The sequence below is a fragment of the Miscanthus floridulus genome, chromosome 15 (assembly GCF_019320115.1).
Source record: "Miscanthus floridulus cultivar M001 chromosome 15, ASM1932011v1, whole genome shotgun sequence".
Classification (NCBI taxonomy): domain Eukaryota; kingdom Viridiplantae; phylum Streptophyta; class Magnoliopsida; order Poales; family Poaceae; genus Miscanthus; species Miscanthus floridulus.
The window spans coordinates 15,531,873-15,558,363 of NC_089594.1; the positions used below are offsets into that span (position 1 = coordinate 15,531,873).

General features: G+C 45.4%; 2 protein-coding genes, 1 long non-coding RNA gene and 2 pseudogenes across 6 annotated transcripts; 3 read left to right on the forward strand and 2 right to left on the reverse strand.

The window, feature by feature from the left end:
- Positions 1–1,007: 1,007 nt before the first annotated feature.
- LOC136508613 (protein STRICTOSIDINE SYNTHASE-LIKE 3-like) lies at positions 1,008–6,150 on the reverse strand (annotated as a pseudogene).
- LOC136507068 (aspartyl protease family protein At5g10770-like) lies at positions 4,828–7,248 on the forward strand (annotated as a pseudogene).
- A 256-nt stretch (positions 7,249–7,504) lies between these two features.
- LOC136508615 (E3 ubiquitin-protein ligase SINA-like 11) lies at positions 7,505–9,064 on the forward strand. The gene is made up of 2 exons (XM_066503332.1): positions 7,505–7,810; positions 8,137–9,064. Exons 1-2 carry the CDS (start codon positions 7,535–7,537, stop codon positions 8,866–8,868), a joined length of 1,008 nt encoding a protein of 335 aa, XP_066359429.1. The 5' UTR covers positions 7,505–7,534; the 3' UTR covers positions 8,869–9,064.
- On the reverse strand, positions 8,712–13,926 carry LOC136508616 (protein LURP-one-related 8-like). Of its 4 annotated transcripts, XM_066503336.1 has the most exons (5): positions 13,500–13,926; positions 11,055–11,878; positions 10,918–10,975; positions 10,571–10,815; positions 8,712–8,844 (listed from the first exon to the last, which is right to left on the reverse strand). In XM_066503336.1, the coding sequence occupies exons 1-2, from the start codon at positions 13,773–13,775 to the stop codon at positions 11,405–11,407; spliced, it is 750 nt and encodes a 249-aa protein (XP_066359433.1). In that variant the 5' UTR covers positions 13,776–13,926; the 3' UTR covers positions 8,712–8,844; positions 10,571–10,815; positions 10,918–10,975; positions 11,055–11,404. The 4 variants fall into 4 exon arrangements, with proteins under 4 accessions (XP_066359433.1, XP_066359431.1, XP_066359434.1 ...); XM_066503334.1 differs by lacking the exon at positions 8,712–8,844 and having other exon boundaries at positions 9,220–10,815; positions 11,093–11,878; XM_066503337.1 differs by lacking the exon at positions 8,712–8,844 and having other exon boundaries at positions 9,220–10,815; positions 10,918–10,961.
- Positions 13,927–21,500: 7,574 nt separating this feature from the next.
- LOC136508909 (uncharacterized) lies at positions 21,501–22,041 on the forward strand. Its single transcript, XR_010772142.1, has 3 exons — positions 21,501–21,627; positions 21,703–21,846; positions 21,934–22,041. It is a non-coding gene; the product is annotated as an uncharacterized lncRNA (long non-coding RNA).
- The last annotated feature ends 4,450 nt before the right edge of the window (positions 22,042–26,491 follow it).

Genomic DNA, 26,491 nt, shown 5'->3' on the forward strand with positions numbered 1-26,491 from the left:
ACATATCAGTGGCAGGTTGGCCGGGGAGCCCGGCCAGCGGCGCAGGGTGGTCGGGCCTTGGCTCCGACCCTCAACCCTAGCTAATTTGAACTTATCCTTAGCCTGTTCGCTTGATTGTATCAGCCATACTTATCAGCCATGATACAGTGTTTTTCTCTCACAACAAAACAGCATCAACCAGCTTATAAGCCACAGAAACGATCAAGCGAACAGGGTAGCCTCGCTGATCAAATAGGCCCTTATAGTAATAATACATTAATATTTGAGTTAAGCATTTTCTTCAACTTATAGAAACCAGACTATTACCTTTTTAATTTTCAAGGTTATTTATATCTTTTCTAATTATAATTTATATTAACTGCTCCTTCCACTCCAAATTATAAGATATTTTGATTTTTCTAGATCCATTGATACATATCTAGAAATGTCAAAACATCTTATAACGGAGGGAGTATTTATTTTGGTATTTTTATGTCAATTCATTTGGAGACCGATCTATTAAATTTTTTTAGTCTCTTTGTATTCAAATTTTGTCTTTACTAGGTATTTTTCTCCCCAAACTCATAGAAAAATCAAATCTACTTTTCTTAATTATTATTCTAAACTACAATTTATTAATTGTGTTAGGACATATTCTTCGATTTAAACTAATCTAATAGATTATTGGTGCATATTCTTTTTATTTAGTCTCATCAATTCTAGGCTGTCTTAACGAACGTGGGGCTCCTTTAAACACTGTTTAACATTATTGTGTGGATTCGTTTTCTTGTCTTTTTATTATTCTGTAACTGTTTAGGATTCGACAAAAGTATAACTCCTTTTAACACTGTTGTGTATAGATATAATAGATTGTAAATACCACTGGTAAGAAGAAAGAGGACCTTGGTACGCCAAGAACTATTTTCAGCGAACCGTTAGAAACTTAGAACGTGACCTTTACATTATTCTCGCTCTGTAAAAACTTCGTTTGTTGGCCAAATAAAAATCGAGACGGATCAAACTCAAGAAGCGCATCTGATAATTCTGGTTTCAGAAGCACGAGCAGACGAGCTGTTCGTACATAGTTCTCGTGACAATCTACAGAACATGTCAGAAACTTATATTTGGTACTAAAAGAAGCTGGAGCACTATACAGCTCCAGGTTGCTCCAGGGCCAAATTATTGGGATCACTGATCCTCTCATAGAAGCGTACAGCGGTATCCATATTCAACAATGTTTCCAATCAAACGGAGGCGGCTAAGACGCCTTCGAGAGGTCAAAGACAGCGATGAACGGCATCAGGACGGACCCTATCCAGAGCTTCCCGTCCTTCTCCTCCACTTCGCTGACGGCTCTCACCACCTCTCCCTTGGTGTCCTCCAAGATGTCGAGCACCTGGCCCTCGGGGCTGTACTTGATTATCACCGCGTGGAGCTTGCCACTGATCAGCATCAGGAAGTGGTACTTGGCGGGGATCGGGAGGCCTAGGAAAAACTTCCTCAGCTTGACATGGGGGCTCATGAGCCGGGTATACAGGCTTCGCCGGCAGTGGATCGCCACCCAGAACTCGCCCTTCTCGTTCGTCCTCACATTGTCTGGGAATCCAGGCAAGATAGCGAAAAGATCCACGGTGCCTGCCTTCTCACCTTTCAACCAGTATCTGCTCAACCTGACTCAGAACACAAATATTGAGTCCCTGATATCATAAAGCTGAAATAAGAAAGCTTAAGGCCCTGTTTAGATTCCAAAAATTTTCACCCCAAAGTGTCACATCGAATCTTGCGGCACATGCATGGAGTACTAAATGTAGACGAAAAACAAAACTAATTGCACAGTTGGGTGAGAAATTACGAGACGAAACTTTTGAACCTAATTAGTCCATAATTAGACACTAATTGCCAAATACAAATAAAAGTGCTACAGTAGCCAAAACCTAAAAATTTTGCCAACTAAACACGCCCTAAACCAAATGTAAGAAAGAGAATACACACCTGTTGCGCGGTCCTTCACAGAAAACGAAGAATGAGCCATCCTTGCTCATGGACACACCATTGTCTGTGGGTTATATTTCAAAAGTCTCCCAGAGGGATCCCCAGAGAAAACTAACTGCATAAAATTCCTGAAAATGAATGATTACTGATAAGATATCTAGGTCCTGTAAGATCCAAGGTCACTTGGATCTAGCAAACTTGTTTGCAAATTGAGGAGACAGTAGGTTTTCCCAATATAACAGTGAAAAACAAATAAATCTTAAAAAAAGTGTGTGTGTGTGTGTGTGTGTGTGGGGGGGGGGGGGGGGGGGGGGGGGGGGGGGGGGCGTGGGGACGGGGTAGGTTGGGGCCTCCCCTGCTGATTTCGGTAAAAAAAAACAGAGTGATGCCTAACTCATTGTAGTCACTAAAACAGGCGCTATACATCGAAGTAGAACGGTTGGAGAACCTTATATGACACCAGAACAAGTAAAAGTTACATCAAAGAAAGAATTGATCCATTTTAGGTGTGTATATTGTCCCTCTTCAGTTTCTTCATTCTTTTGTAGGAAAGCAAGTGATTGTACTCCCTGATGGAAAGCATGCTGTGCTGAAGAGATTCTGACAGATCATAGCATAATGTCTAATTTTTACATAAAAAATAATACACGTGAGAGGTGAGTGTCTTTTATTGCATATAAATAATGTCTGTTGCCACAACAATTAGGAGTGAAGGTAAACAAAGTAGAAGTAATCCAATTGTCAAAAAAGAGTAAAGTAATCCAAGCTGACGATCTTCTAATTTTCCGGTCACCAACCATAGTCATTAATTAACACTCATTAGGAATCAAGTGAGCATCCAGCCAACCAAGCAGCTAGCTAACACGGTAAGATGAAAAATGAAACAACAGCAAAGCAAAGCAAAGCAGAGGACGAGAGCGAGGGCATGGCATCACAGACCGTCTCTGGTAGTGTATGCTGGAGTCGGTGAAGTAGACATTGCCCTCGTCGTCGAGGTCGAGGTCGTTGGTGAAGTTGAAGCGCACGCCCTCGGCCTCCGTCCAGCGCGGGGAGGCCGTCGCGAAGGGGACCCACCGCTCGCCGTCCCAGAAGACGACCCGGCCGTCGGCGACGCCCGTGTACGGCCCGCGGCCCTGCGGGTCGAAGGCGACGCTCTCGGGCCCCTGCACCTCGCCGCGGAACCGCACCTCGGCCCCGCGGAGCCGCTCCCGTTCGTCCGCGTGCGGCGGCATCTCGGCGGGATCTCGGAGGTCGACGAAGTGCACCTCGAACACCGGGAAGTCCACCATGCTGCCCATCCGCAGCGGGTCCGTGCCGCAGAACGCCGCCAACGCCGCCACCAGCAGCGCCGCGGCCACCACCCCCGGCGACGCCATGTTAGGCCTTTTAATTCGCAAGCCTTTTAATATTTAACCACGTGAACTCGAATTCTTTCAATCTAAAGGATTACGAAGGATTTCTATCATTTCTTATTTCTAGTTTCTCTTTACACTGTTTAGGACATGGGAATTGACGATAGTACCCTCTGCTCTTATCATATGGCCTAGATGCTCGACCAACGCCTCGGTTTCCTGTGCTTTTCTCCCGACATCGTCCCGGCCGGCTTGGTCTTTGTCGTCGTCAGGCATATGGCTGGTGCTTGATGCGAATTTTTTTTGGCAAAGCTAACATCGTGTTAGTACGGGCTCGATGCATGTTAGTAGTAGTATTAGCTTAATATAAATCCAGCTAGCTAGACATGTGTGATAACCACTTCGCGTATATGGTGTATGTTGGCATGCATGACCGGATTGGAGCTGCAGCAGACATCGCGCGCGCAGTCGGCGGGCGGTCAGACGCGCGCTCCCGGCCACGATCGCTCGTGCCGCGCGCCGTCCACCCGTCCGATGCGGCTGGCCGGCCAGCCGGATCAAGGTGGCGGTTCCGACGGCCACCACATGCTGCATGCGCGGCGGAGTGATGGAGGTGGAGGGCGACTGCGACGACTAGAACTAGTATGCAGCGACTAGAACTAGTATCCACATGCTCATGCTCCTGCGCGGTAGCAGCTAATTTGTCAGCAGCAGCCAGCAGAGGAGCCCGGGCACCGGCCCAGGGTGACCGGGCCTTAGGCTCCGCCCCTGCCGAGGAGAGTCCATGGCTGCCGAACATGATGCCCGTGAACCCGCTCCATATTCTATTGTTTACAAGGATTGTTTGATATTTTTTAAATATTGTTAATACAAGGAGATGCTAGATGAGATTGTTTTTGTTTTTTCAATATTAGTTTAACTTAATATTATTTTTGTTTTGATTTACAGCTAAATTGAAAATGTAGCTGTCAGAATATGTTGTTGTTTAATATAAGAGTAGCAAGATTTTCAAATTTGTGATATTCAAAATAAAAAATATTGCAAATAATTTAAATACCAATTAAATTAGTGTGGTCAAGAATGGTCAACGGCAATCAGTTTGATGCAAAAAACACTCGGCCAGGGAGTGGCAAAGGGGAAAACAGAACTTTATCTCGCTTCTCTAGTCTAAGGGCATTTAAGTCTTTTCGTGGCTCCGTTATCCACCGTTAGCAACGAATATGAACGGGTGCTGAGAGCTCGATCGCTGTTCAACCGTGTGCTCGTGCGTTTGTCATCTCGTAGTTTGGCTTGATCGGTCCTTGATGGGTCGATCCCCCTCTCATGAGACGCCCTGCTTTCCCTTTTATAGGCACAGGTTACAATGGAGGGAAAGAGAAGAACGAGAGAGAGCCGAAGGCCTTCAGGATCGTTGGGTCCTTCTTCTCCTTCATAAGGGTCCCGCTGGCCCTGTAGATGTCAACAGGGACAACGCCACGTCGCGGCCCTGTCTATCATTGGCGCCATGCGCAGGCGTCGTCTGCCGGTCATGGCGCTCCACTCCGTCCTGTCGGACGTCGTGGTGAACTGACGCGCCTATCATTGTTCTTACGAGGGTTAGGCAGAACAGCACCGGTACGCCCGACGCTGTTCTTGATGCGAACCCTCAGGTATGCCCGTCGTGGCCGCGGGTTACATCGAGGCGTGCCAGTCTCTTTTCTGGTGTCAGAGTTTTGACCCAAGCCCATACGCCTAGACCTGGAGTGGTTGGCGGCGGTATGGGACCCCGTCGGGCGAGACGGAGCCCGTACCCGAGGGGTCGGGCGAGGCGGAGCCCGCGGCCTTGGGGTCGGGCGAGACGGAGCCCGCGGCCTCGGTGTCAGGCGAGGCAGAGCCCGTGACCTTGGGGTCGGGTGAGGCGGAGCCCGCGGCCTCGGGGTCAGGCGAGGCGGAGCCCGCGGCCTCGGTGTGGGGCGAGGCGGAGTCCGTGGCCTCGGGGTCGGGCGAGGCGAAGCCCGCGGCCTCGGTGCGGGGCGAGGCGGAGCCCGTGGCCTTGGTGTCGGGCGAGACGGAGCCCACCCCCAGAGGTCGGGAGAGGCGGAGCCCGCGAGCTTGGGGTCGGGCGAGGCGGAGCCCACCCTTAGAGGCTCCCTAGAGGTCGGTCGAGGCGGAGCCCATGCACCTAGGGGCCGGCTGGATGTGTCGCGCTCTTGATAGCTCGGATGAATCAATGTTGATGGTCATTAGCTTCTCCTCTTCGGGTACCCTAGCATTGGTCCCTGATAAATGTTGATTGTTGCAAGTTCATAGATGCACAAATTGTTCTGTTGTTCTCTGGCTTGTTTCGCTGAAATTTGGCTTATACTTATTTGTTGTGAGAGAAAAATAATGTTCGTTCGCTAAAAAATACCGCTAAAATAGTGTTGTAGAACAGGGCCAAAAGCTATTCTCCAAAAACAATCTAGGTTTCAGGAGGCAAAAGGCATTCATACAAATTTGCAAAAAGACATTTAGATTGCACCAAATGTCCATACTACTGGAATTCAGCAAGAACATCATCTGTGATTGCCCCTTTAAAATAAAAGGTTTAGAAAAAACAATGTATGGTTCAGAGAAACAGCGTGCTACTTTAAAATAGAGGTATATGCATCGTAGGCCCTTGAACTTGTCTCGGGATGTCACTTAGGTCCACAAACTCTAAAATCGTACTTCTGGCACTCTAATATTGTTTAAGTATGCCACTTAGGTCCATAACTCATTGGATCAAGGTTTTGGCCGACCTGGCGTGGACATTGCGCGCGTGAGCCACGCGTGAGCCTGGTCTGGGGTGTGCAAATAAGCAGAGAGCCCCCCCCCCCCCCCCCCCCCGCGACCGCTACCTCCGCTGTCTCCTCGCAGCCGACGAATCGCATGCCAACTCATTCCAGCTCCGCGACGACAACGATAGGGCAGCGGCAGCGGCCACGCGGTCTGGCTCGGCAGAGGTCCCCCTGACCTCCGGCATCCGGTTCCAGGCGCTCAACTACATCACCACCATCGCGCTCAGCGGCGGCGGCTCCGGCTTCGGCTCCCCCGCCGCGAACCTCACCGTCATCGTGGACACGGGAAGCGACCTCACCTGGGTGCAGTGCAAGCCTTGCTCCACGTGCTACGCGCAACGCGACCTGCTCTTTGACCCCGCGGGCTCCGCCACCAACGTCGCGGTCCGGTGCAACGCCTCCGCATGTGCAGCCTCCCTCAAGGCGGCCACCGGCATGCGGGGATCCTGCGGTACCATCGGCGGCGGGGGAGGCAACGAGAGGTGCTACTACGCGCTAGCATACGGCGACGGGTCCTTCAGCCGCGGCGTGCTCGCCATGGACACGGTCGCGCTCGGCGGCGCCAGCCTGGACGGGTTCGTGTTCGGGTACGTGCTCAGCTACCGCGGCCTGTTCAGCGGCACGGCGGGGCTCATGGGCTTCGGCCGCACCGAGCTGTCCCTAGTCTCCCAGACCGCGTCCCGGTACGGCGGCGTCTTCTCCTATTGCCTGTCGGCAGCCACCTCCGGCGATGCCTCGGGCTCGCTCTCCCTCGGCGGAGACGCGTCGTCCTACCGCAACACGACGCCCATGGCCTACACCCGCATGATCGTCGACCCGGCGTAGCCGCCCTTCTACTTCCTCAACATCACAGGCGCGACGTCGGCGGCACCACCCTCGCGGCGCAGGGGCTCGGCGCCACCAACGTGCTCATTGACTCCAGCACGGTGATCACGCGCCTAGCGCCGTCCGTCTACCGCGCCGCGCCGTGTTTAAGTATGCTGACAGCTCTAGCAATAGGAGGGGAAATGGAGGATATGAAAAGAAATGGGGGGCCTCTCTGCTTATTTGCACGCCCCAAATCAGGCTCACGCGCGGCTCACATGCGCTATGTCCACGCCACGTCGGTCAAAACCTTGATCCGATGAGTTATGGACCTAAGTGGCATACTTAAACAACATTAGGATATCAGAAGTACGATTTGAGAGTTTGTAGACCTAAGTGGCACCCCGAGACAAGTTCAAGATCTACTATGCATATACCTCTTTAAAATATTACCGTAATAATTAAGAGAATGTATTGATGGCTATGTATGCTTCAGACGCTCTGCTTCTATTTGTACAGGTCTATCTACTCCTATAAGGCTACCCAACCGGCCAACCCAACCCCACCCCACACCACCGAAAAAAAAGAGCACATTTGCTCCCCTACGCCATGTCTTCCCAGCAGCAGCAGAAGAGGGTCGCTGAGCAGGACGGCGAGCACGCCAACGGCGCCAAGAGGTCAAGGGAGCTGGCCATAACCAACGGCGAGGTGAAGCAGGAGCAGCGCGAGCAGGCAGGAGAAGAGGCAGGCCAAGGTGGGCAGGGAGAGGGAGCTCTGGTGGCGGTGGTGCAAGCCATGGAGGAGCCGCAGATCAACATCCGGATGGCCGTGTCCCATCTCCACTGCCATGCCTGCGTCCTGCCCCTCAAACCCCCTACCTTCGAGGTCAGTTACTCCTACTGATTAACGGTATTGAGACAAAGATTTAGCGGAGGGGATTCAGGCTGGGTCTTTTTTCAGACGGGGAGGGTTTTCTGCTAGAAAATATTGAAGAGCATGGAAAGAGGGAAGAGGGGAAGAGGGTTTTCTAGGAGGAAATCAAGAACTTTCCTTTGGCATTCAGAAAAAAAAGCTTTTTTTGGATCGGGTGTTTTGTGCTATGATGAAATCTTGAATCCTTTTTGGACGGAAAGAATTCTGTGCAGAGAAATGTTGATATCATGCTAGATTGATTTGATTCTTGAAACTCTTGCCTTTGTTTTGGGTTGTAGTGCGAGGCCGGCCACGTCGTGTGCCGCGACTGTCGCGGCAGCCACGTCCAGGCCTGCGCCGGCGCCGGCACCTACGTCCCCTGTGCCAAGCTGGACGGGGTCGTGCGCGACGCCAAGGTGGCGTGCGCCTATGATTCGTACGGCTGCACGAACTGGGTCGCCTACCACGAGTCGTCGGACCACCACCGCTCCTGCCGGTTCGCGCCCTGCTTCTGCCCGGTCCCTGGCTGCGGGAACTTCACCTCGCCGGCGAGGCTGGCCGAGCACTTCTTCAGCCACCACGCCTGGCCCGTCACCGAGGTCGACTACGCGAAGCCGTGCAAGCTCGCCGTCCCGGTCCCCGAGGAGAAGCTGGTCCTGGTGGGCAAGGCGGACGGGTCCGTGTTCCTGGTGTACCCGTGCGCCTTCGGCGCGGCCACGGCCGTGTCGCTGGTGTGCGTGAGGGCGTGCGGCGACGCGGCCGCGGGGGCACCCCAGTACACCTGTAACCTCTGGGCGGAGGTCGCGGGCAACAGCCTGGTGCTCACGTCCGTGGTGGCCAGCAGCGACCTGGCCGGCGGCTTCCCGGCGACCGACAAGGTCATGTTCCTGCCGCTGCCGCCGCTGCTGTACGGCGAGTCCGGCGAGCCGCCTGCCCTCATGGCCCGCATCAACAAAGTCGGCGCGTCCACTATCAGGTCGTCCCCGTCCGCCACTCCGCCGTCGAGCCTGCCCAGCAGAATGCTGCATTAATGAGGATCGGAAACTAGGCACTAATTAGTTAGCTTGGTTAGCAGTAATACTCTACTCCTACTTCAATATTGGAGTCTTAGTAGTAGCTGGATGTGGTGGTTAGTGTCGAGGATCATCAGAGTGTCAAGAGTATGGATTATAAGCCGTACTTTTTCAGTCAACAAATAGTATTTTTCTCTCACAATAAATCAGCCAACATTACTTTCAACCATGACTTATCAGCCAAGCGAACAGACGAGGTCACCTGCAACTGCAAGCCTGCAACAACTAGTTTCTGGTTACAATTGTACTAGTCTTTCGGGCGCGCCCATGCGCGCGGTGCAGTGGCCAAACGTTTTTTTTTGGAAAAAAAAGATATAATCAAAGTTGGACTGTATGTTGATTTGAGAAAAATCCAAGGAGGTTTTCGTAAAAAATGGTGAGAGGGTTTGTAGAGCACGGGTCGATTTTCGGAAAAGGTAAGGTTTTTTTTGCAAAAAACCCGGAGGGCATCCATTCTAGACTGCGGGTTGATTTCAAAAAAATCTGAGGAGTTTCTTGCAAAATATCCTGAGAGGGACTCTGGATCGCGGGTTGATTTCCAAAAAGTAGAAGGGTTTTTTCGAAAAATGACCGTGGCTCGCCCGATCTGAGCCGTCCGCGCGGCCGATCGAACAGCCACGAAAAGCTGGCGACGTGGACGCGCTGACTGCGCGAGCTGGCCACAACGAATCATATCTTTAGATGCTTGCCCTGGCGTACTTGACAAGTGAAAACAAGTGGTTGCTTTTGTGGTGGGAATCCAGACTGTTGCTTTATAGCGTTGCTGAAAATCAGAAAAGGCTGCGGGGGATAAGGCGGTGTTTGGTTTCTACGTGCACTCGTAAAATTCCTGTCACATCGAATATTTAGATACATGTATAGAGTATTAAATATAAACTAATTACAAAACTAATTACACAACTTGCGACTAATTTACGAGATGAATCTTTAAGCCTAATTAGTCCATGATTTGACAACGTGGTGCTACAGTAAACATGTGATAATGACAAATTAATTAGGCTTAAAAAACGTCTCGCAAATTAGCCTCTGTCTATGTAATTGGTTTTGTAATTAATCTATATTTAATGCTCTTTTTTAGTATCTAAACATTTTATATGATATGAATTTTAAGAGCGACTAAAGAACCAAACACCCCCTAAGTATGCCCTATCAGATACTGCTGATCAGGAGATGCAGCATTGACAGAAGTGGTTGCTGCAAGAATTCAGTACTTTTCTTCAGGTACCCTCATTCCTCCACTAGGTCCTAGCAATTAGCAAATGCATGTCATTTTCGCCAGTCCTTTTGCATCCTGAGGTCACACTGTCTATGCGTACCTTCGTCAAAACAAAACTCTTCAGGCATCCTGAAGGAACACTGAAAAATGCTCTAGAGTCGTCGTTGCTTTGCTGCATGATCTGCTACTGCTACGGTTTACATGTCTGTCTGTCTCGCCATGAACTGCCTACTGTGAAGAGCAGGGCCGTCTCAATAATTTTGAGGGCCCTCGTGCAAGTAAGGCACAAAGGGCCCAACAATCTAATCTTTCAAAATGACGTTTCAAATACATAATAGTACTACTAATAAGAGATAACTTGCAATATATATTTAGTTCAATAAAAAATGACATTACATCGAATTGAAGAAGCAAAAAGAACGGCAAAATAAATATTATGGTTACCTCAAATGTAGTGTTTTAGTGCTTTTTAAAAGAACCGCCTTCGGGCATTTCTGTACCACCATCATTGCCATCAGCTTGTGCAATTATTGGTTGATCTTGTTCCTGCCTCTGATCTTGACTGACTTCGGCATTCATTGAACTTGGAAAAAAAACTTATGTATAGCACCTTTTTTTATTCTTTCTATTGATCTTCTAGTTTTCTCTGTTTCCTTGTTTGATAACGACAAATGTTTTTTTGGCGGCATCTATCATTTTCAAAAAATATAATTGAATTAGAATTTAGAAAATTAGATTCCTACAACTGATAACTGAACTGGAACTGCAAATTTGCAACTGCAATCACTTACCGTTGGCCACAGAGTCACGGAGCGCCGAGTGTCAAACTGACAAACTGATTCAACAAAACTGGAAAAAAAAATTGATCAGGGACAGGGAGACATACAGCCAGATAGGGAACGCCGGAGGGCGGAGGCAAGACCAGAACCTGCTGATCGTGCGCTCGCCTTGTTGCTGAGTGCTGACCTGAAGGGCTGCAGCATGTCGACGAGGTCACCGTGCCCACCGCCGGCCACCCTCAATCCGCAGAGATTCCCGCGAAGCACGCCGTCACCGAAACCGCAAAGGAAGTCACGACTCGTGATGGCGAATACGAAGGGTCGCTCGCGACCAGGGATACGATCATACGAAGCGGCACCATCAAATGGATTGTATGAGTCTGTATACTTGTAGTAATGAGGGATATACTCATGGGCCCCCAACGCCATGGGCCCCCGGCCGTCGCACTCCCTGCACCTGCCTATCAGACGGGCCTGGTGAAGAGCACACCATGGGCGTCTACGGCCTGCGACAGATCGTGTCCATGACGACGACGATCGCCATGACTGTGGTCACGTCGACGCCCGGCTGGACGACGAGGCTGAACACGTCATCCCCGAGCGTGACCACCGGCCTGGACGCCACGCCGGCGCTCTTCCTCGTTATCCGCGCTGCCTCCATGCCGTCGCTGCCATGCCGGATCTTGCAGCTCCGCCTCGAGAAGGAGCCCTCCACTCGGTAGCCTGGAACGGTGGCCACGGCCTGCGGTTGCTTGCAGCTGAGGGTCGACGACGACGAGGACGCAACAGCAGCAGAGCCTGCTCTTGAGGATGACATGTGGACCTCTGCGTTGTCGCTACTGCTACGCAGAGCTGAGCGCCTGCTCATCGTGAAGACTTGCTGCTGCGCCGGCGACGTGGAAGACGCCTTCTTGCCGATGGCGGCGTCTTCCGCTGCCGTGTAGCAGTTCCATCGGTCGTGCAGGCTGAGAAGCTGTTACACACCATTTTTTTCACCCTGATTAGCTAGCTGCCATCGTTTTGCTTAGCCTCGTTCGGTTTATCCCATATTCGGTTTGTTTGACTTTTTTTTCAGCCAGAACCGTGTTTTTCTCTCACAACAATTCAGCCAGAACAGTGTTTTTCAGCTAGTTTCAGCCAAAATTCTATCAGCCGAACGGTAAAATTACAGTAAAAAAACTAATCAGGGTGTGTCAATTTGTGCTTTCGATCGGTGTTGCACTAAACACCATGTTCGCTTGATCGTATCAGCCATGCTTATCAACCATGATACAGTGTTTTTCTCTCACAACAAAACAGCATCAGCCGACTTATAAGCCACAGAAGCGATCAACCGAACAGGGTGAAAGTGTGCACAGGAAATGTTTTTAATTGGGGTAAGAGTAAGACACCGGCGCTGTTCGGCTAGTCTATAAGCCGCTTATGCTGATTTGTACGGCTGATTTGTTGGGAGAAAAAAATACTGTATCATGGTTGATAAGTCGGCTGATAAGCTGTTTGTGCTGATTTGTACTGCTGATCACTTTGTGGTTGCTTGTTTTTTTGTACTTAATCTATTCTTGTTTTTGTTCACTTGGCCCAAGTTAAATCTTCTAACGCACGACTCAGGAAATCTTTGATTAATCTGGGGCTACTAGTGTATTCGACAAATAGGGATGTCATTTTAGGGGTAAGAGGGGGAAAACAAAGGACTGTAAAGTTGATGACGTTAGTTCCGTGCCGTGGACTGAAAATTTGTTTGACCAAGCTTCAACAGTGGCTAATCTAGTTTGCGCGTTGTACTTGCGCCAAGACATTAATGAGCAGAGGAAAATGAACATCATAAACGATAACCTTGATTTGTGGTTGTGTTTTTGCTTAGTCAAAAACTGACGGCGAAAAATTAAGAATAGAGACCAAGGATTAGGACTTTATTTCGAGATCATTCTGTGCTTTTGGCACAACTGGTGGGTGGCCTTGCAACTTGCGGCGAAAAAGTTACTGGGTTAAGATAAAAAACACATGTGTGGCGACTGAATAAGACCCATAATAGTGCTTTTCTTGTGAAAGCATTTTTTGTTTGGTTGTTTTTGTCTGTAATTCCATTTCTTTGTCTGGTTACTTGTCCTATTGGTTGGCCTAAAATCTTCTGCCGAGTCACCAAATCTTTAAGTAATTGGAGTGATCGCTCATTGAACAAAACTAGGGCAGTCATTTTCTGAGAAAGGGAAAAATGGGATGGCGTGATTATCATGTCAGTAATGGAAATTGCGAAATTTAATCTGTGATTACTACATGCATGTGGACTGTAGCTTATTCGGTCGATGTTTAAGGACTGGAAACCAAATTTACATTTCCTACGTATCCCTTGCATGGCTTCCAAGGAATTGATCGAAATTCGAAAGTGGACCAAAAAAAAGAACTTTGTAACCAGCAGTGCACGTATGTATATATATGGTGTTGGATGTGCAAATCATAGGATGAAATAAAACTGTTTTCTTTCATCAAGCAAACAAGGCAATAAGTTAAGAGAGTAATTATATACTATCATCTGTGTACGTGATAATAAGCAGCTAGTTAGTAAGTAAATGAGCGTAGTATGTAACTTTGTATACCTGTGGCCTGAGGGAGAGGAGAGGCGTGCCCTGGCCATCCATGAGCAGCAGCTCGCCGGCGCAGAGTTTCCGGCGGCGGGAATAGTTGTCGACGCGGAACGCTAGCCTGCCGGCGGCGTCGTAGACGCAGAAGCCGTCGGTGCCCTGGAAGCCCATGCTGGACCTCTTCCACACCGTGTACACCGCCGACCGGCGTTCCCGTTCCGCCGCCGCCGCAGCCCGACGACGGGCACGGCCGGCGGCGTCCGAAGACGAAGGGTGTATCCGTGTGCTCATGCTAGGAGGGAGATGATGGATCGATGGATGAAGAAGAAGTACAGAAGGTGGTGGTGGTGCGTGGTACGTGTGGAGAGAGCAAGGAGAGGGTATATAGGATTGACGTGAGGGAGCAGGCAGGTGTCTGGAATGAGAACAAGTGAAAAGGCTAAGCTGTGGCGCCAAAGCGAGTCGACATCCGTGGCTAGCTTTCAGGATTTATTCACATGGCGTACGTATACGGATGCTTGTTGAAATGAATCCTGGATGCCGATGCGGCGATGCCTACCGTGCGTGCTGGAGCTGCTGGACCAGACGTAAGAATCGCCCCTCCCCCACCTGGTGCCGGTGCAAGACAGCAAGAGAGTCGTCGGAGTACGGCTCCGACGACCGCCGGCCTTCTAGCGTTCATTCAAATAGACAAATGTACTATAGTTTAATTTGTATGGTTTAAACTTTAAACACGCGAGTGTGCTTTGAACTTTGAAGAGTAAGTTAACATTATATTAGATCTGGGCGCTTAGCGTCGGATGGTGCAAATTCCCGCTGAAACGTTAATATGCGAATAAAAAAACCTACACCTCACCATGCTTATCTGTACGCCTGCCCGCACGCCTGACCTGCCCCCCATTCCCATCCGTTTGCCCCTCCCCCGTAGGTGCACCCCGCCCCGTCGTGCCCCCGACCGTTAGCCCTAGTGCGTCGCGCGCCACGTCCGCTGCCCACCGGCTCGCTGCGCCCCCTTCCCCGACGCCCCCTGACTCTCCGAACAGTAAGAAACACGTGCAACATGAAACACTTGAATGCAACATACGTCTGAAACAGATGAAACATCTAGAACATACATTTGCAACATATATGTGAAAACATATGCAACATCCAGATAGAACACTTGCAACATGAAAACACTTGCAACATGAAAACATTTGCTGCAACAGAAGACTGAAACAGAAGAAATATTTTGGAATGTACCGTTGCAACATATGTGTGAAAACATATGCAACATCCAAAACGATTGCAACATACGTCTGGAAACAGATGAACATTTTAAACAAACTCTTGCAACATGCCTCTGACACACTTGCAACAAATGCAACATGTGCAACATCCTTCGATCTACTTTTGCAACATCCATATGAAACAAGTGCAACATACATCTGAAACGCCTGAAACACTTGAACATACATATGCAACATAGGGGAGGGGAAGGCTAGGCCGGTCGATTTCAATCGTCAGGGTCGGAGACGGTGGCGAGCGGCTGCGCGCGAGCACCAGCGCCACCAATATCGGACTTAGCTCAGTGGCGACGGTGGGGGAGGAGCGCCATGGCCACCATGGTGGGGGAGCTCGGTCGTCGCGGTGAGAGAGGGCGCCGCCGGGGGTGGGGAGGATGCCACGCCGGGGTGGGGGAGAGCCACCCACTCCCTGCAACACCGCCGCGCCACCTCCATGGATCTCGCTCGTGCTCCATGGATGTCGCCGGGGCGGGGGATAGGGCCACCGGATCTGCGGCATTAGGAGCTCCCGGTGGGTGAGGACACCGGGGTGGGGGGAGGAGCGCCGCCGGGCTAGGGGAAGGAAGGGGTGGGGGAGGGCGCGCGCCGGGGTGAGCAAGTGAGTGAGAGAGAGAGAGAGAGCAGAGTATTCAGTGTTCCTCTCACCAGTCACCACCCATCGCTGCAACCTCACCCTGCCAAGTGTACCATGCCTCTATATCAGTCTTCCATTCCATGACTCCATGAGAAATCGCGAGCACAGGGCATCTAGCTGCAAAGACGAACCTATATCAAAGCAGTACTGGAAAGTTCAAATTAAACCCCCGAGACACCATGAAGTGAAGACACAGATATATGCAGCAAGCCAAGTTAAAGTATCACGGCATAATTTTCTCAGTTCTTTTTTGTTTGTTTGTTTTCGATACAGACTTATAGAGACAACAGCATGACACTACTAGTCTGCTACACCAGAATCAAAAGAGAGGGTTAAGAAGAACCAACCAACCTAATATTAACAGGAATGCTATCTGTTGCCCGTGTGTTTGTTTTGTTGGCAGCACACGATTTTTTGCCGCATTCATCTGGCGATGGAGGGCTGGGAGCGCTGGTTTTGGTTGAGAGTGAGGTGCCCTTTCGTTGTTTGGCTACTGCGTGGATCCCACTGCTACTGTTTGTATTTTGGAAGTCGCGCCGGGTATCCGATGGGTCGCGTGGCTCCCCCATTTCTCTGGCTCACATCCCCATTTCTCTCGTTCACATCGTCGGGTAGCCGAGGGGTCGCGTCCCATTTCTCTCGCTCACATCGCGGCGACGGCAACCCTCTCCCTCCCGGCGCGGTGACCAGGCGGTGTATCGGCGGCAGCGGCGCCTCGTCCTGTTGATCTACTCGGTGACCTGTCGACTAGCTGCTTCCCGGTGCGCTGGAGGCGATTTGATCGGCGGAAGCGGCAGTTGCTCCGGCTCGTTCTTCTTCATCTCGGATTCGTTGTTGAGGTTCGTAGTCGATCCCGTTTCTGTGTTGGTAAGATTTGGATTCCGTTCCGATTTGGTTTGGGTTTAGGGTTTTTTTGGGTTGTGTTTGTCAATTCGGTTGCGGCAGCGGATGTGGTTGAGGATTAGGTTGCAGCCGAATCCTCTCCGCATCGCACGGTGGCGCTGGCAGGCGGCGGGTGGGTTGGAGGTTGTCCGCAGCAGGGAACGGGTGGGGCAGAGTTGTGGGTGGGGGCGCTTTCCTTGCGCTTCGCTTCCCACAGTGCTGTGGTGCCTCGCTCAGGCGGTGGGTGGGGCGAAGCTTCTTCGTCCTGCATTCCGATGAGCTTTGGGTTGTGTTTGTAGATCTCGTTTTGATGCATTGCTTGTTGTAGATCTGTCGATGAGCGGATGCGGGCTCTGTGTGGGTGAGGTTCGAATGTGTCTAGGGTTTGTTCTGTTAGTCCTTGTTAGGGTTTGGTTTGGTTTGCGGGCTCTGTGTAGATCTCATTTTTTGGTGAACTTGTTAATTAGGGTTTGGTTTGATGGATTGTTCTTTTATGTTGTTGGGTTTTGTTTGATGTTTATGAGTTATTGAACTCATGATTCAATCAGATTAAGTTCTTTTGTGTTGTTTCCTCTATTGCATACAAGGTTCAGTACACTCTGTTGTAGTTTCAGTATGTCTATTTAGTGCTTTTAGTAGAATGTATTAGTCTCAGTGTGTGGCATCATCACTGTCTGTTCATTTGTTGTTCTTACTCTTTTAGGTAGTGAAGATTTGGTTGAATCCACGATGTGTGTTTTTATCTCAATTAGTTCCTCCATGCTAATGTGTCCTTTATTTTTAGGTTTTGTGTGCACCACAGATTGAAGCATTGCCAGCTTTTAGGCTGTTCTTTCCTGGTTTGTATACATCATGTGTCATCCTTTTTTGTGACCTTTTATATCTATGATTGGTTTCATTGCTGTACATCAAGCTTGTTGATGGCTAGTTGACATCCTGATTTTTTGTTGATGGCTAGTGACCCTAGCTTGCAGAGATCCAAGGCTTGGAGGAGGGTATCCACTGAAGGCTGTCAACAAGGTAATAATATTGTAGCGAGTCCTATCATTTCTGTGTCTTGTATGTTTGTATGTTTTCAGTTGTCCCTTTTCAATTTCTATCAATTTCACAAGAGACTTGAATTAAGGTGATTCAGGACTGCATGCTTATTACGGCCAAACTGATGATTTGTCCCAATGTTAAAATGATGATTTGTCTTGTTAGATCTACGTGAGGATAAATTGCATTGCACTGTACCTAGGCCAAATAGGTAGCCTTGTTATGGCTTACATGAATTTTTGTAGTGCCTCTGATCATGGATGAAATTAGCTATTTGTGTGTTAAAACTGCAGAATTGTTGTCCTTTTCTTGATGCAATGATATCCAAATGGGCCAGTGCGTGCACTTCATGAAAGCTTTTTGCATGTCTGTTATAGTCATATTGACATGATTTTTTTATCAAGTAATTATGATATTGACATGATTTTTGAACTTCTGTCTTTGGTCCAAGAATTGAAGTAGGATAGGCTGTTAATTCAGCAACTGCAAATATAATTCATGATATCAAAGTCATGAATGAATTCAGCAACTTTACATTTCTGATTCGGAAGGATGCTTATCATCTAGTATCTTTTTTTTGTCATTTCTTTTAAAGTGCCTGTTTGATTATATACTTCTTTTTACTGACATTCCATATGGCCCCTTGGTAAGATTGTATACATCAATTTTCAGTTGCCTCTATTCTTGTCAACATTGGTTGTCCCTAAAGCAAACTGCATTAGAATTCTACTGAACTGTGATTTTATTCTATTACTTTATTTAGAAGCACCATTTTCTTGATTGCACATTTATTAGTAGTAAATTGCACACTTCAACTACTGCAATTACGGTGTGTAATATGTGCAATATCTGTTCTTGGAGCATGCAATTTTAGTTAACTTGGAGCATGCAATTTTTTAAAGTTAAATTGCTTCCCTGTTAACCAATGTCCTAATTGCTTGATTGTTAAGTCTGATTGTGTTTTTGAACTGCTGCGAAATGTCTGAAAAGGGAATTGGAATTCCTAATTGATTAGTCAGGTCATTTGGTCAAAAGGGAATTAGGATTAGTCAGGCCACTCCTAATTGATTATAGTGAAGATTAGAGTGATGGAGTTGGTTTAGTACAGTGTCAACACTATCTGCATTTTTTGTGTTGCTTGAAAACTACTACAGATTGGAGTGATTTTGGTTTTCTGTGTTGGTGCAATCTCTTTTAAGATACAGTTCAGTGTCAGTATGTAGTTTTAGTGTTGTAGAATTTTCAGCCATCCTCTAGCACTCTGTTAATACATACTCTTTAGTGTATTAAATTCTGTACTTGTTTTGGACTTTCTGTACATGCCTAAAACACTTGTTGGGATACTACAGTATTTTGGCATTTTTGCTTTAGGGTGTTTTTTCTCTATTTGCTTCCCATCTGATGTCTTTCTGCCCTGCAGCTGTGCTTGTTGGGTCTAGGTGGTTGTGTTGTGCTATTAGCCTATTCTGTTATTGGTGAATCTGCTGATGATAGAGGAATGCTAGTCTTTTATGCAATCCAACAGGCAAAAACTAACTCCAGAAGGAGAGGTAGGGGCAGTAGCGGAGTATCCGGTTGTACTCGGTGTGCGTTCAGTTGGATCAGTACCCAGGGTTTTGTGAACACTGCTTTGCTATACATTTCTTGTGATTTTGATCGTATTCAGTCGCCTATTTGATCATCGTGTGGTCAATTCTTCTGAAAACCAAAAGAATGTGCTCTGTGAAAATGTTGAATTCCGTTATGCTTACTGAAACTCTACGTAGTTTCGAAGAACTTTACTAAAGCAATATTGTTAGTACCAAATCTAAAATATTTTGCTTGTTAGTACTAGCTGCTACTTACGGCTTTAGTAATCTGTTCATTTCAGTCTTGTTCTTCTTTATTTAGTTTTTTTAGAATTTCTATGTGTATGGATAAGTATCCTTGATATATTTATTGAAGAGTCTCTATTTTTTCAGCGCTTGTTATTTCAGTACTTCATAATTGTATGATATGTCATTTTCAAGTAATGGTGATGTTGTTAATGTTCAGTTTCAGCGCGTGTGATCTGCTATTTTATTTTGAGCAAATTGTACAACATTGCGGTCTGACAGAGATGATGCAATATTTGTAGTTCCCAGTGAAACACATTGCTTTAATATTTTCATCTTTGATTGTTTGAGTTTAGATGGACAGGCGCATGTGGAGCTCTTCATGTCCCCTTGTTATTCAATCGTCAGCTCCTCACGTTGAAAGAGAACCTATTTTAGTAGAGTTGCCTTTGAAAGACGACGATGTTTGTGCTATCTGCTTGGGTGTCTTAGATATCAGAAAAGAGGACGATGACGAAGCTGCTTTAGAGGCTGCCATGGAGACACTGAGGGTGCTGCCTTGTATGCATGTCTTCCACAAGATATGCATTTTTGAGTGGCTTGGTAGTGATAAGTCGTGCCCTCTGTGCCGATATAGGTATCCTAGTGTAAACGATGGTGATGATGTTGAGTTGTAGTTTGGTTAGTTGATATTATAAGTATTGGTTTTTTTTATGAATACCAGCTATTGTTGGCTTGTAATTATTATATTGAACTATGATATATAATATATTTGGCTCTAGTTATTCCAGTGATCTTGGAGTTTCAGGTTATTTTTTCAGGAAGGCTCTCGGTTATTTTTTTATTTGTTCTGTAAGCGTCCAATTACTTTTCGAGCTAGTTGTTTTGCTTCTTCTTTTATTGGCTGCAGCTACCAATGAGGTCATTAAACATTTTTTTTGTTATGTTATGTAGCCATGGATGATGATTTATTTCTTTCTGATGGTGATTCTAGATATGGTGAGAGTGAGGATGACTTTGCTATGAAGTCTGAAGAAGAAAACAACTCTGATTCTATGAATGTTGGCGAGGTACTAAGTTCACTTGATTTTGTTTTGTTTGTGCACTTGTGTATTATAATAATATGATATATGTTGTTGCCTTTTTTAGGATCGAAATCCCACAGATGATGATATTGATACTGCTGAGATGCTGAAGACTTTCAAGCATGTGCAGGAAGCTTTATCTAGAGTATGTTCTGAAATTTGTGTGGTGAAGATTCTTATATTTAAATTGTAGCGCAATTGTCATCCTAGGCACTTCGTGTGCTGTTCTGTTTCCTGTTTTTTTTTGTACTATACTTCTGTGGGTTGTTTCCCCTCTTAATGAAACACATGCATAACACATTCTTTAAAAAATGTGCTTTATATCAGCAAAAGTTAGCTCAATCTAGCGCATAGTGAAGGTTGTTTTAAAGTACTCTTTTGGGGCATAAGCATTAGTTGATTTTGTCTGTTATTGATTAACAAGTAGGAAAATTAAGCACTAATACCAAATACTAAAGTTGAACATGGGGAGTTCCAGGGGGTGTCAGAATATCAATTGTGCACACATGCCACATGATCCCGCACAGCAAATATCAGAAATATTTAGATTAACAAGTATTTTTTCTTATAGTTTTCTAAGTTTGTTGGCAACAAAGGGAAATCAAGACGGTCTGGCGTCCGGGTGCGTTCTGGAAAGGTAAATTCAGTACCTAACTAATCTTCTTTTTTGTTTGTCACCATGTTTACTAAATTCAGTAGCTTAACTGGAATTTTTATATTATTTTTTTGCATCGGTTTTTAGATTAACAGAACTGTCAGAGGCAGGGGTAAAGGGAAATCAAGTGCTGCTGCAAGTACATCAGAGAGAGCATCCTCTAGGTTCACTAGTAAGTATTTTGGAGAGATAATTGTGAAATTGGATGAGCGTAAGAAGAAGATTATTCGGGATCACAGTTTCGGTACCTTGCTGGAGTATGATGGTTGTTCTGCACCTAGAGGCTTTGTGCAGTGGATAGCAGATCAAGTTGATTTGAATTGTTGTGACATAGTTGTTGGAGGGAAAGTGATCCCATTTCTGCAGAGGCAGTTCATCTTTTCTTAGGCCTTCCAATAGGTGGTGAAGACATTAGGGAAAATCATAATGACTCTGCAAAGACCAAGTTTCTTTCTAAAATCGATGAGGCTTCTCTGCCTCTGATCAAGACCTTTGGCGAGAAGTTGTTAGGTGACACTTTGTCAGATGATGATGTGTTTTGGTACATTATGGTTGTTGCTTTGTCCACTTTTCTGTGTGCAAACTCTAGTACTCTTCCCAGCCCGCAGTACCTTGGTGCTTTGATTGGTGTATCTAAGGTGAAAGAATGGGATTGGTCCAAGTTTGTGTTTGATTGGCTGTTTGCTTCGATTTCAAACTACAGAAAGAAGAATAGAAGCACTATTGGTGGCTGCAGATATTTTCTTGCTGTAAGTGTTTCTGTATTCTGTTGTTTGTCTTGGATATGTACCCTATTTTAGTGATGTCTTTGAAATCTTTTGTAGGCTTATTATCTTGATTTTGTCAACTTTGGAAAACGTAATGAGCTCCCCCCAAATCTGCCAAGGATCCTCTGTTGGAAGGGCTCGATGATTAACAAATATGCTTCTTATGATCGTGTGTCTGGTGAGAAGTATGGAAAGCGCCCGGTAAGTCTTGGTTTGAGGTTTTATAAGTGTTGTCATGTTTGTTTTGTTCTTGTTTAGATTACTGACTAACTGTAATTTTTTGTGTAGGTCAAATCTATTGAGGAAACTTGTTATGCTGAATCTTTGTTACCGGTTGATGCTTGTGCTTCTTTTAGGGATTCTCTGTATACTGATTGTAGATTATTTGATGAACAAGTAGGTGCCTTGTTCAGTATGTTCATGAGTATTTCATTTAGTTTAATATTTGTGTGGTTTAGTTCATTGCTATTTTAATATGCAGAATCCGCAATTTTTGCCATTTTAAATTACTATTAATTTGACATGACAGGACAATGAAGCTTTGTGTGGCATTTTCGAAGAACATCACACAGCACATGGTTTCAGGAGCCCTGATAAACTTGTCATCTCAATGTTCCAGTACATGAAAAACCGTCATGGTCATGTAGTTGATGATGATCCACTGCCTGAGAATTCTGCTGTCGGAATCCCTTCTCCAGCCAATGTTAGTCACAAAGATGATGATGCAATGGCTCATGAATTTGAAGCCCCAATGCCTGCTGCTTCAACTCATACCATTGTGGAAGATGTTTTGGATACCACATTGCCTGCTGCTGGTGTATTTAATGTGGAAGTTGTTGATCCCACAATGGCTGCTGCTACTAAAAATAATGATGAAGAAGTTTCTATGACTGAAAAAGTTGATTCAGATAGTGCATACAATGTTTTTGGTAGTGACAATTGTGGTGTTTCTCAGGCAACTGTAATTATTTCTTCCAATAACTCATCAGCTCAAGGTACATAAAGTGTTTTTTGTAGCATTTTTTCAGCATTGAGTTAACTTTGTATCTCTTGTTCATACTCTTATGAATATTTTTGAGGTGCAGATTCAGGGTAGAAGGAAGAGGAAGAGGAAAAACTATGCGTCACAAACTTCCACTCCTGATAGTGTAGCTTCTAGGTCTCGATATGGACTATCTCAAGGTCTTGGAAAATCCCCTCTCAGTTGCAGAAAAGATGATTATGTTGAGGTCAATGTTTCTACATCTTATTCATTTTCCTTTTGTTTTGTATTTTCTAAATTGATGGATCATGTGCATTCAAAATTTTCCTTTTGTTTTGACATGCTTTTTACTGTAAATGGACATTTGACAACACCAGTGCCCCATTAGATTATATGTATTTATTTGGTTTAAAAAATAGAACAAGTGCTAATCCAATGTACTACTTACAGCCATAACTAAACAAGTAGCTTAGAGTTATACTTCTCAAGATTTCACTACTGCTGTGCATGAAATTATCTGAATCCTGTTGCATTGCTGTAGTATTTCTGTTGTCAGAAACTCTCTGAATATAGTTATACAGCTGCTATGTCTGAAACTCTCAATTTTTCAATCCTTTACAAGTTTGCTATTTGCTGTTGTTGCATTGATGTAGTATTTCGTGTGTTTAATACCATGAAGGGTTCTTGCTACTGCATACTGTAGCAAAGTTGTAGCTGCACTAGTCTGTTTGATTGTATTTGTAGATCAACAATCTGGTTTCTTGCTTGATTTGTTCCAGCGGTACACATGCAAGGTGCCTTTTTGGTTGATTTTTTTGCTTCAGCAAGTCATTGTTGCTTCTCATGCAAAGAGTTCAATTTTCACTTATATTCAAGCGATTGGCTGGAAGGAATTTCTGCAAATTGAAAAACATATTATTATTAGCAGTAAATAATATGTATTTGTGAATTTTATGCAAGTATACTGGATCATGCTGGAATTAGAGGTACAAAGGATAATGCTGTACTAGTTGAAGAAGCCCAAATATTAGCTTCTAAAGCTAGAACCAAACATCAGAAGCTTGAACTAAAAGTGAGTTTCTGTGTTTTGCTGTTTTTTTTCTGTGTGTGCACCTCACAAATTTTTATTTTCAGCTCTATTTTCGAACACCATAAGGCTGTGTTTTGTCTTTTGTGTTCTACTGTGGATTAGTTGTTTCTGTTAGTAAGTTACTAGCTTGGAGTGGATTATCTAGCTTTGCTTCACAGTTCTCATTGCTAACTAGGAGGCATGCAACAGCTTTGTATTGGCTACATCTGTGGTGAATTTGTATGAAGCATGATGACATTGCCAATTTTTTATTTGTCCAATCAGTCGCTGTCCCTGAGTATTTACTTGTTATGAACATGTAATGAACATGTTTGGGCCCAAAGGACTGTGCTTCTAGGCTGGATTACAGTAGATGTAGAGTCACAGCTGCAGTAGGGCATCAACGAACTGAACAGAGACATGTAATGAACATGTCTGAGTATTTACTGTTCAGTTCAATGAACTGAACAGTAGCAGATTCTTATCTTAGTTTGTGTGTATCTGTATCGCCTCTATCCAGCAGTGTTCGATTTTATTTCAGTTTAGTATGTAAAGCACTAGGTTTAGTTTAGATCACATTGGTTTACTAGATTATTGCTTGGATCTTTTTTGTGTGTATTTGCGTCTGGTTTAGTTCAGATCACATTCAGTTTATTTTAGTTCAATTTTATTTCAGTTGAAGTATTTTTTGTTTTTTGTTGGAGCTGACTAAATTGTCATTGTTCAGGTAGGTGAAAGAACTAGTGGAGCTGCTAGACCCTCGACCGATACGATTGAGAACACTCCAGGTTTGTCCTGCTCATAAAAAAATGTTTAACAAAATCTATGATACAAACAAGACACATGTTTGAGCATGGTCTCTGTGCAGGAGATGCGTCTAGTAGAAGGAATCCTATTGGTTCTCTAAATCAGAGTGATCAAGGTCTTTGTGCAGTGAAGAATGTCCAAAATGCTTCTAGTCCTAATTTGCATGTTTTAGACCCAAAAACAATTCACTGCCATTCAAAAGAAACTCAACTGGCTGAAAATACAACTCCTGCTTTGGATCGTACTAGTTAGTACCTATTTCTAGATTGCACATTTGTTAGCAGTAAATCGAAGATTTGAAATACTGCAATTATGGTATTTGACATGTGCAATATCTGTTCTTTGTCACCTGTAAGTTTGAACCTTCTTTACCAATTTAGTATTTGATAAAGCATGGAAAGCACCTATTCAGAAACCTTGTATGAAGAATAATGCTCCCTACTTAATAGTCCTAGCATGCCATCTTTTAGAATGTTTGACGATGAGGATGATTTAGGAAATTATGTTGAAGATCCTAAACTGAGGCGTCCTGTCAGTCCAGTATCTGGTACAGCTTGTACTTCAGATGATAATCTTCAAAGAGAAGCCCGAGTGCTACCTTCTAAAGCTCCAACTACACATCAGAATGTCTAACTAAATGTGAGTTTTGTATTTTCTGTGTTTTTTTTGTTTGAAGTCATAGAGCAAAAAAAAAAGAGTTTCTTGTAACTTGTCTTATTGTACTAACACTTGAGTTACTTTCACTCTTTGATAGGTTCAATCCGAGAGCAGCTTCTACTTCCAATTTTGCCCTGCATCAGATGGTTGGACGTTTGTTGACCGGATGAGGTCTAATCCATTTGGTGGAGGCGGTAATGTGAGCAATCAGGAAACTGTTCAAACCGAAAGAAATGACAATGTTGAAACTGTAAGCTTGTTTATTAGATTAGATCAATTTTGTATTGTGACATATCTTGTGACCTCTTTTCTGTAACTAATATCGTAGTATTTCTTGATTAGGACCTTGTGCGAATGGAGTCTTTACCTTTTACTGAGACTCCTGAAGAATCAATTGCTCCTGTTCCTCTAGCTGCAATCAGCCCTTCTGGAGTACACATTGACATTGTAAAATGGGATTTGTAGTTTTATCAATTTGGAACAATTTGTTAGTAGTTGGGGCTGCTCTTAGACATGTAATAGCTAGTACAAGTGCTCTCAGTCATGTAGTATCGATACTCTAGTGTACCTTAGCGGTACTAGTGGTGTATATATAGACAATGAAGGCAATAGAAGCATTTCTATTGTCCCATTCTTTATACCTCTATTATGTCAATTTTAAATCAGACATAATAGAGGTACCTATTATGTCAATTTTTATTTTATGATTTTCGAACAACTTTATGTTTTTTTCTTGATTTTGCAGGCACCTACACCTCTCCCATCCCATCGAAGTGGGACTTCTGTTTCTGCAAAAAGTATGGGAAGCAATGGTTTATCAGACGACTCTGAGTCCTTTTCAAACCAAGGTCCTTGGTACTCTTCTAGTGCAAAGTTGGCTGTTCATCGTCCTAGGAGGACAGTGATCCCAAGCAAATACAAGTTGAGCCCTTATATGATGCCTCATTCGAAGATAACAATCTCCAGACTTGAAACTGACATATATGAGGTTGTTTTGAAGATGGCAGAAACTGAACATTCCAAGTAAGTTTTCATTGTTTACAACGTCCTTATCGTTTTCACCACTCTTGAGTAGACTTGAATCAAGTAATTATGAATTGTTTTCATTTGTCTCAGTCTTGCAGTAATCGATTATGGGCAAGTGGTTGTGAAATTAAGTGCACTTGCAAGTTCTCTTAAGCCTCAAGGAAAGGTCCATTACTTTGTAGTGAATGCTTTGTGCAGATTGTTATTCCATAGGAAACACCCTAAGAATTCTTACAAGCATTATTTCTTCTCTAAAGTTGGTGTAAGTGTCATTTGTTTCTCTTTTTTTCTCAATTACATGTGGT

Coding starts and splice junctions, on each gene's coding strand:
- LOC136508616 (XM_066503336.1), bottom strand. CDS start 13,775: ATGAGCACACGGATACACCCTTCGTCTTCGGACGCCGCCGGCCGTGCC. Junction 11,879..13,499: donor TCCTCTCCCTCAGGCCACAG/GTATACAAAGTT, acceptor GGTGTGTAACAG/CTTCTCAGCCTGCACGACCG.
- LOC136508615 (XM_066503332.1), top strand. CDS start 7,535: ATGTCTTCCCAGCAGCAGCAGAAGAGGGTCGCTGAGCAGGACGGCGAG. Junction 7,811..8,136: donor TCAAACCCCCTACCTTCGAG/GTCAGTTACTCC, acceptor TTTGGGTTGTAG/TGCGAGGCCGGCCACGTCGT.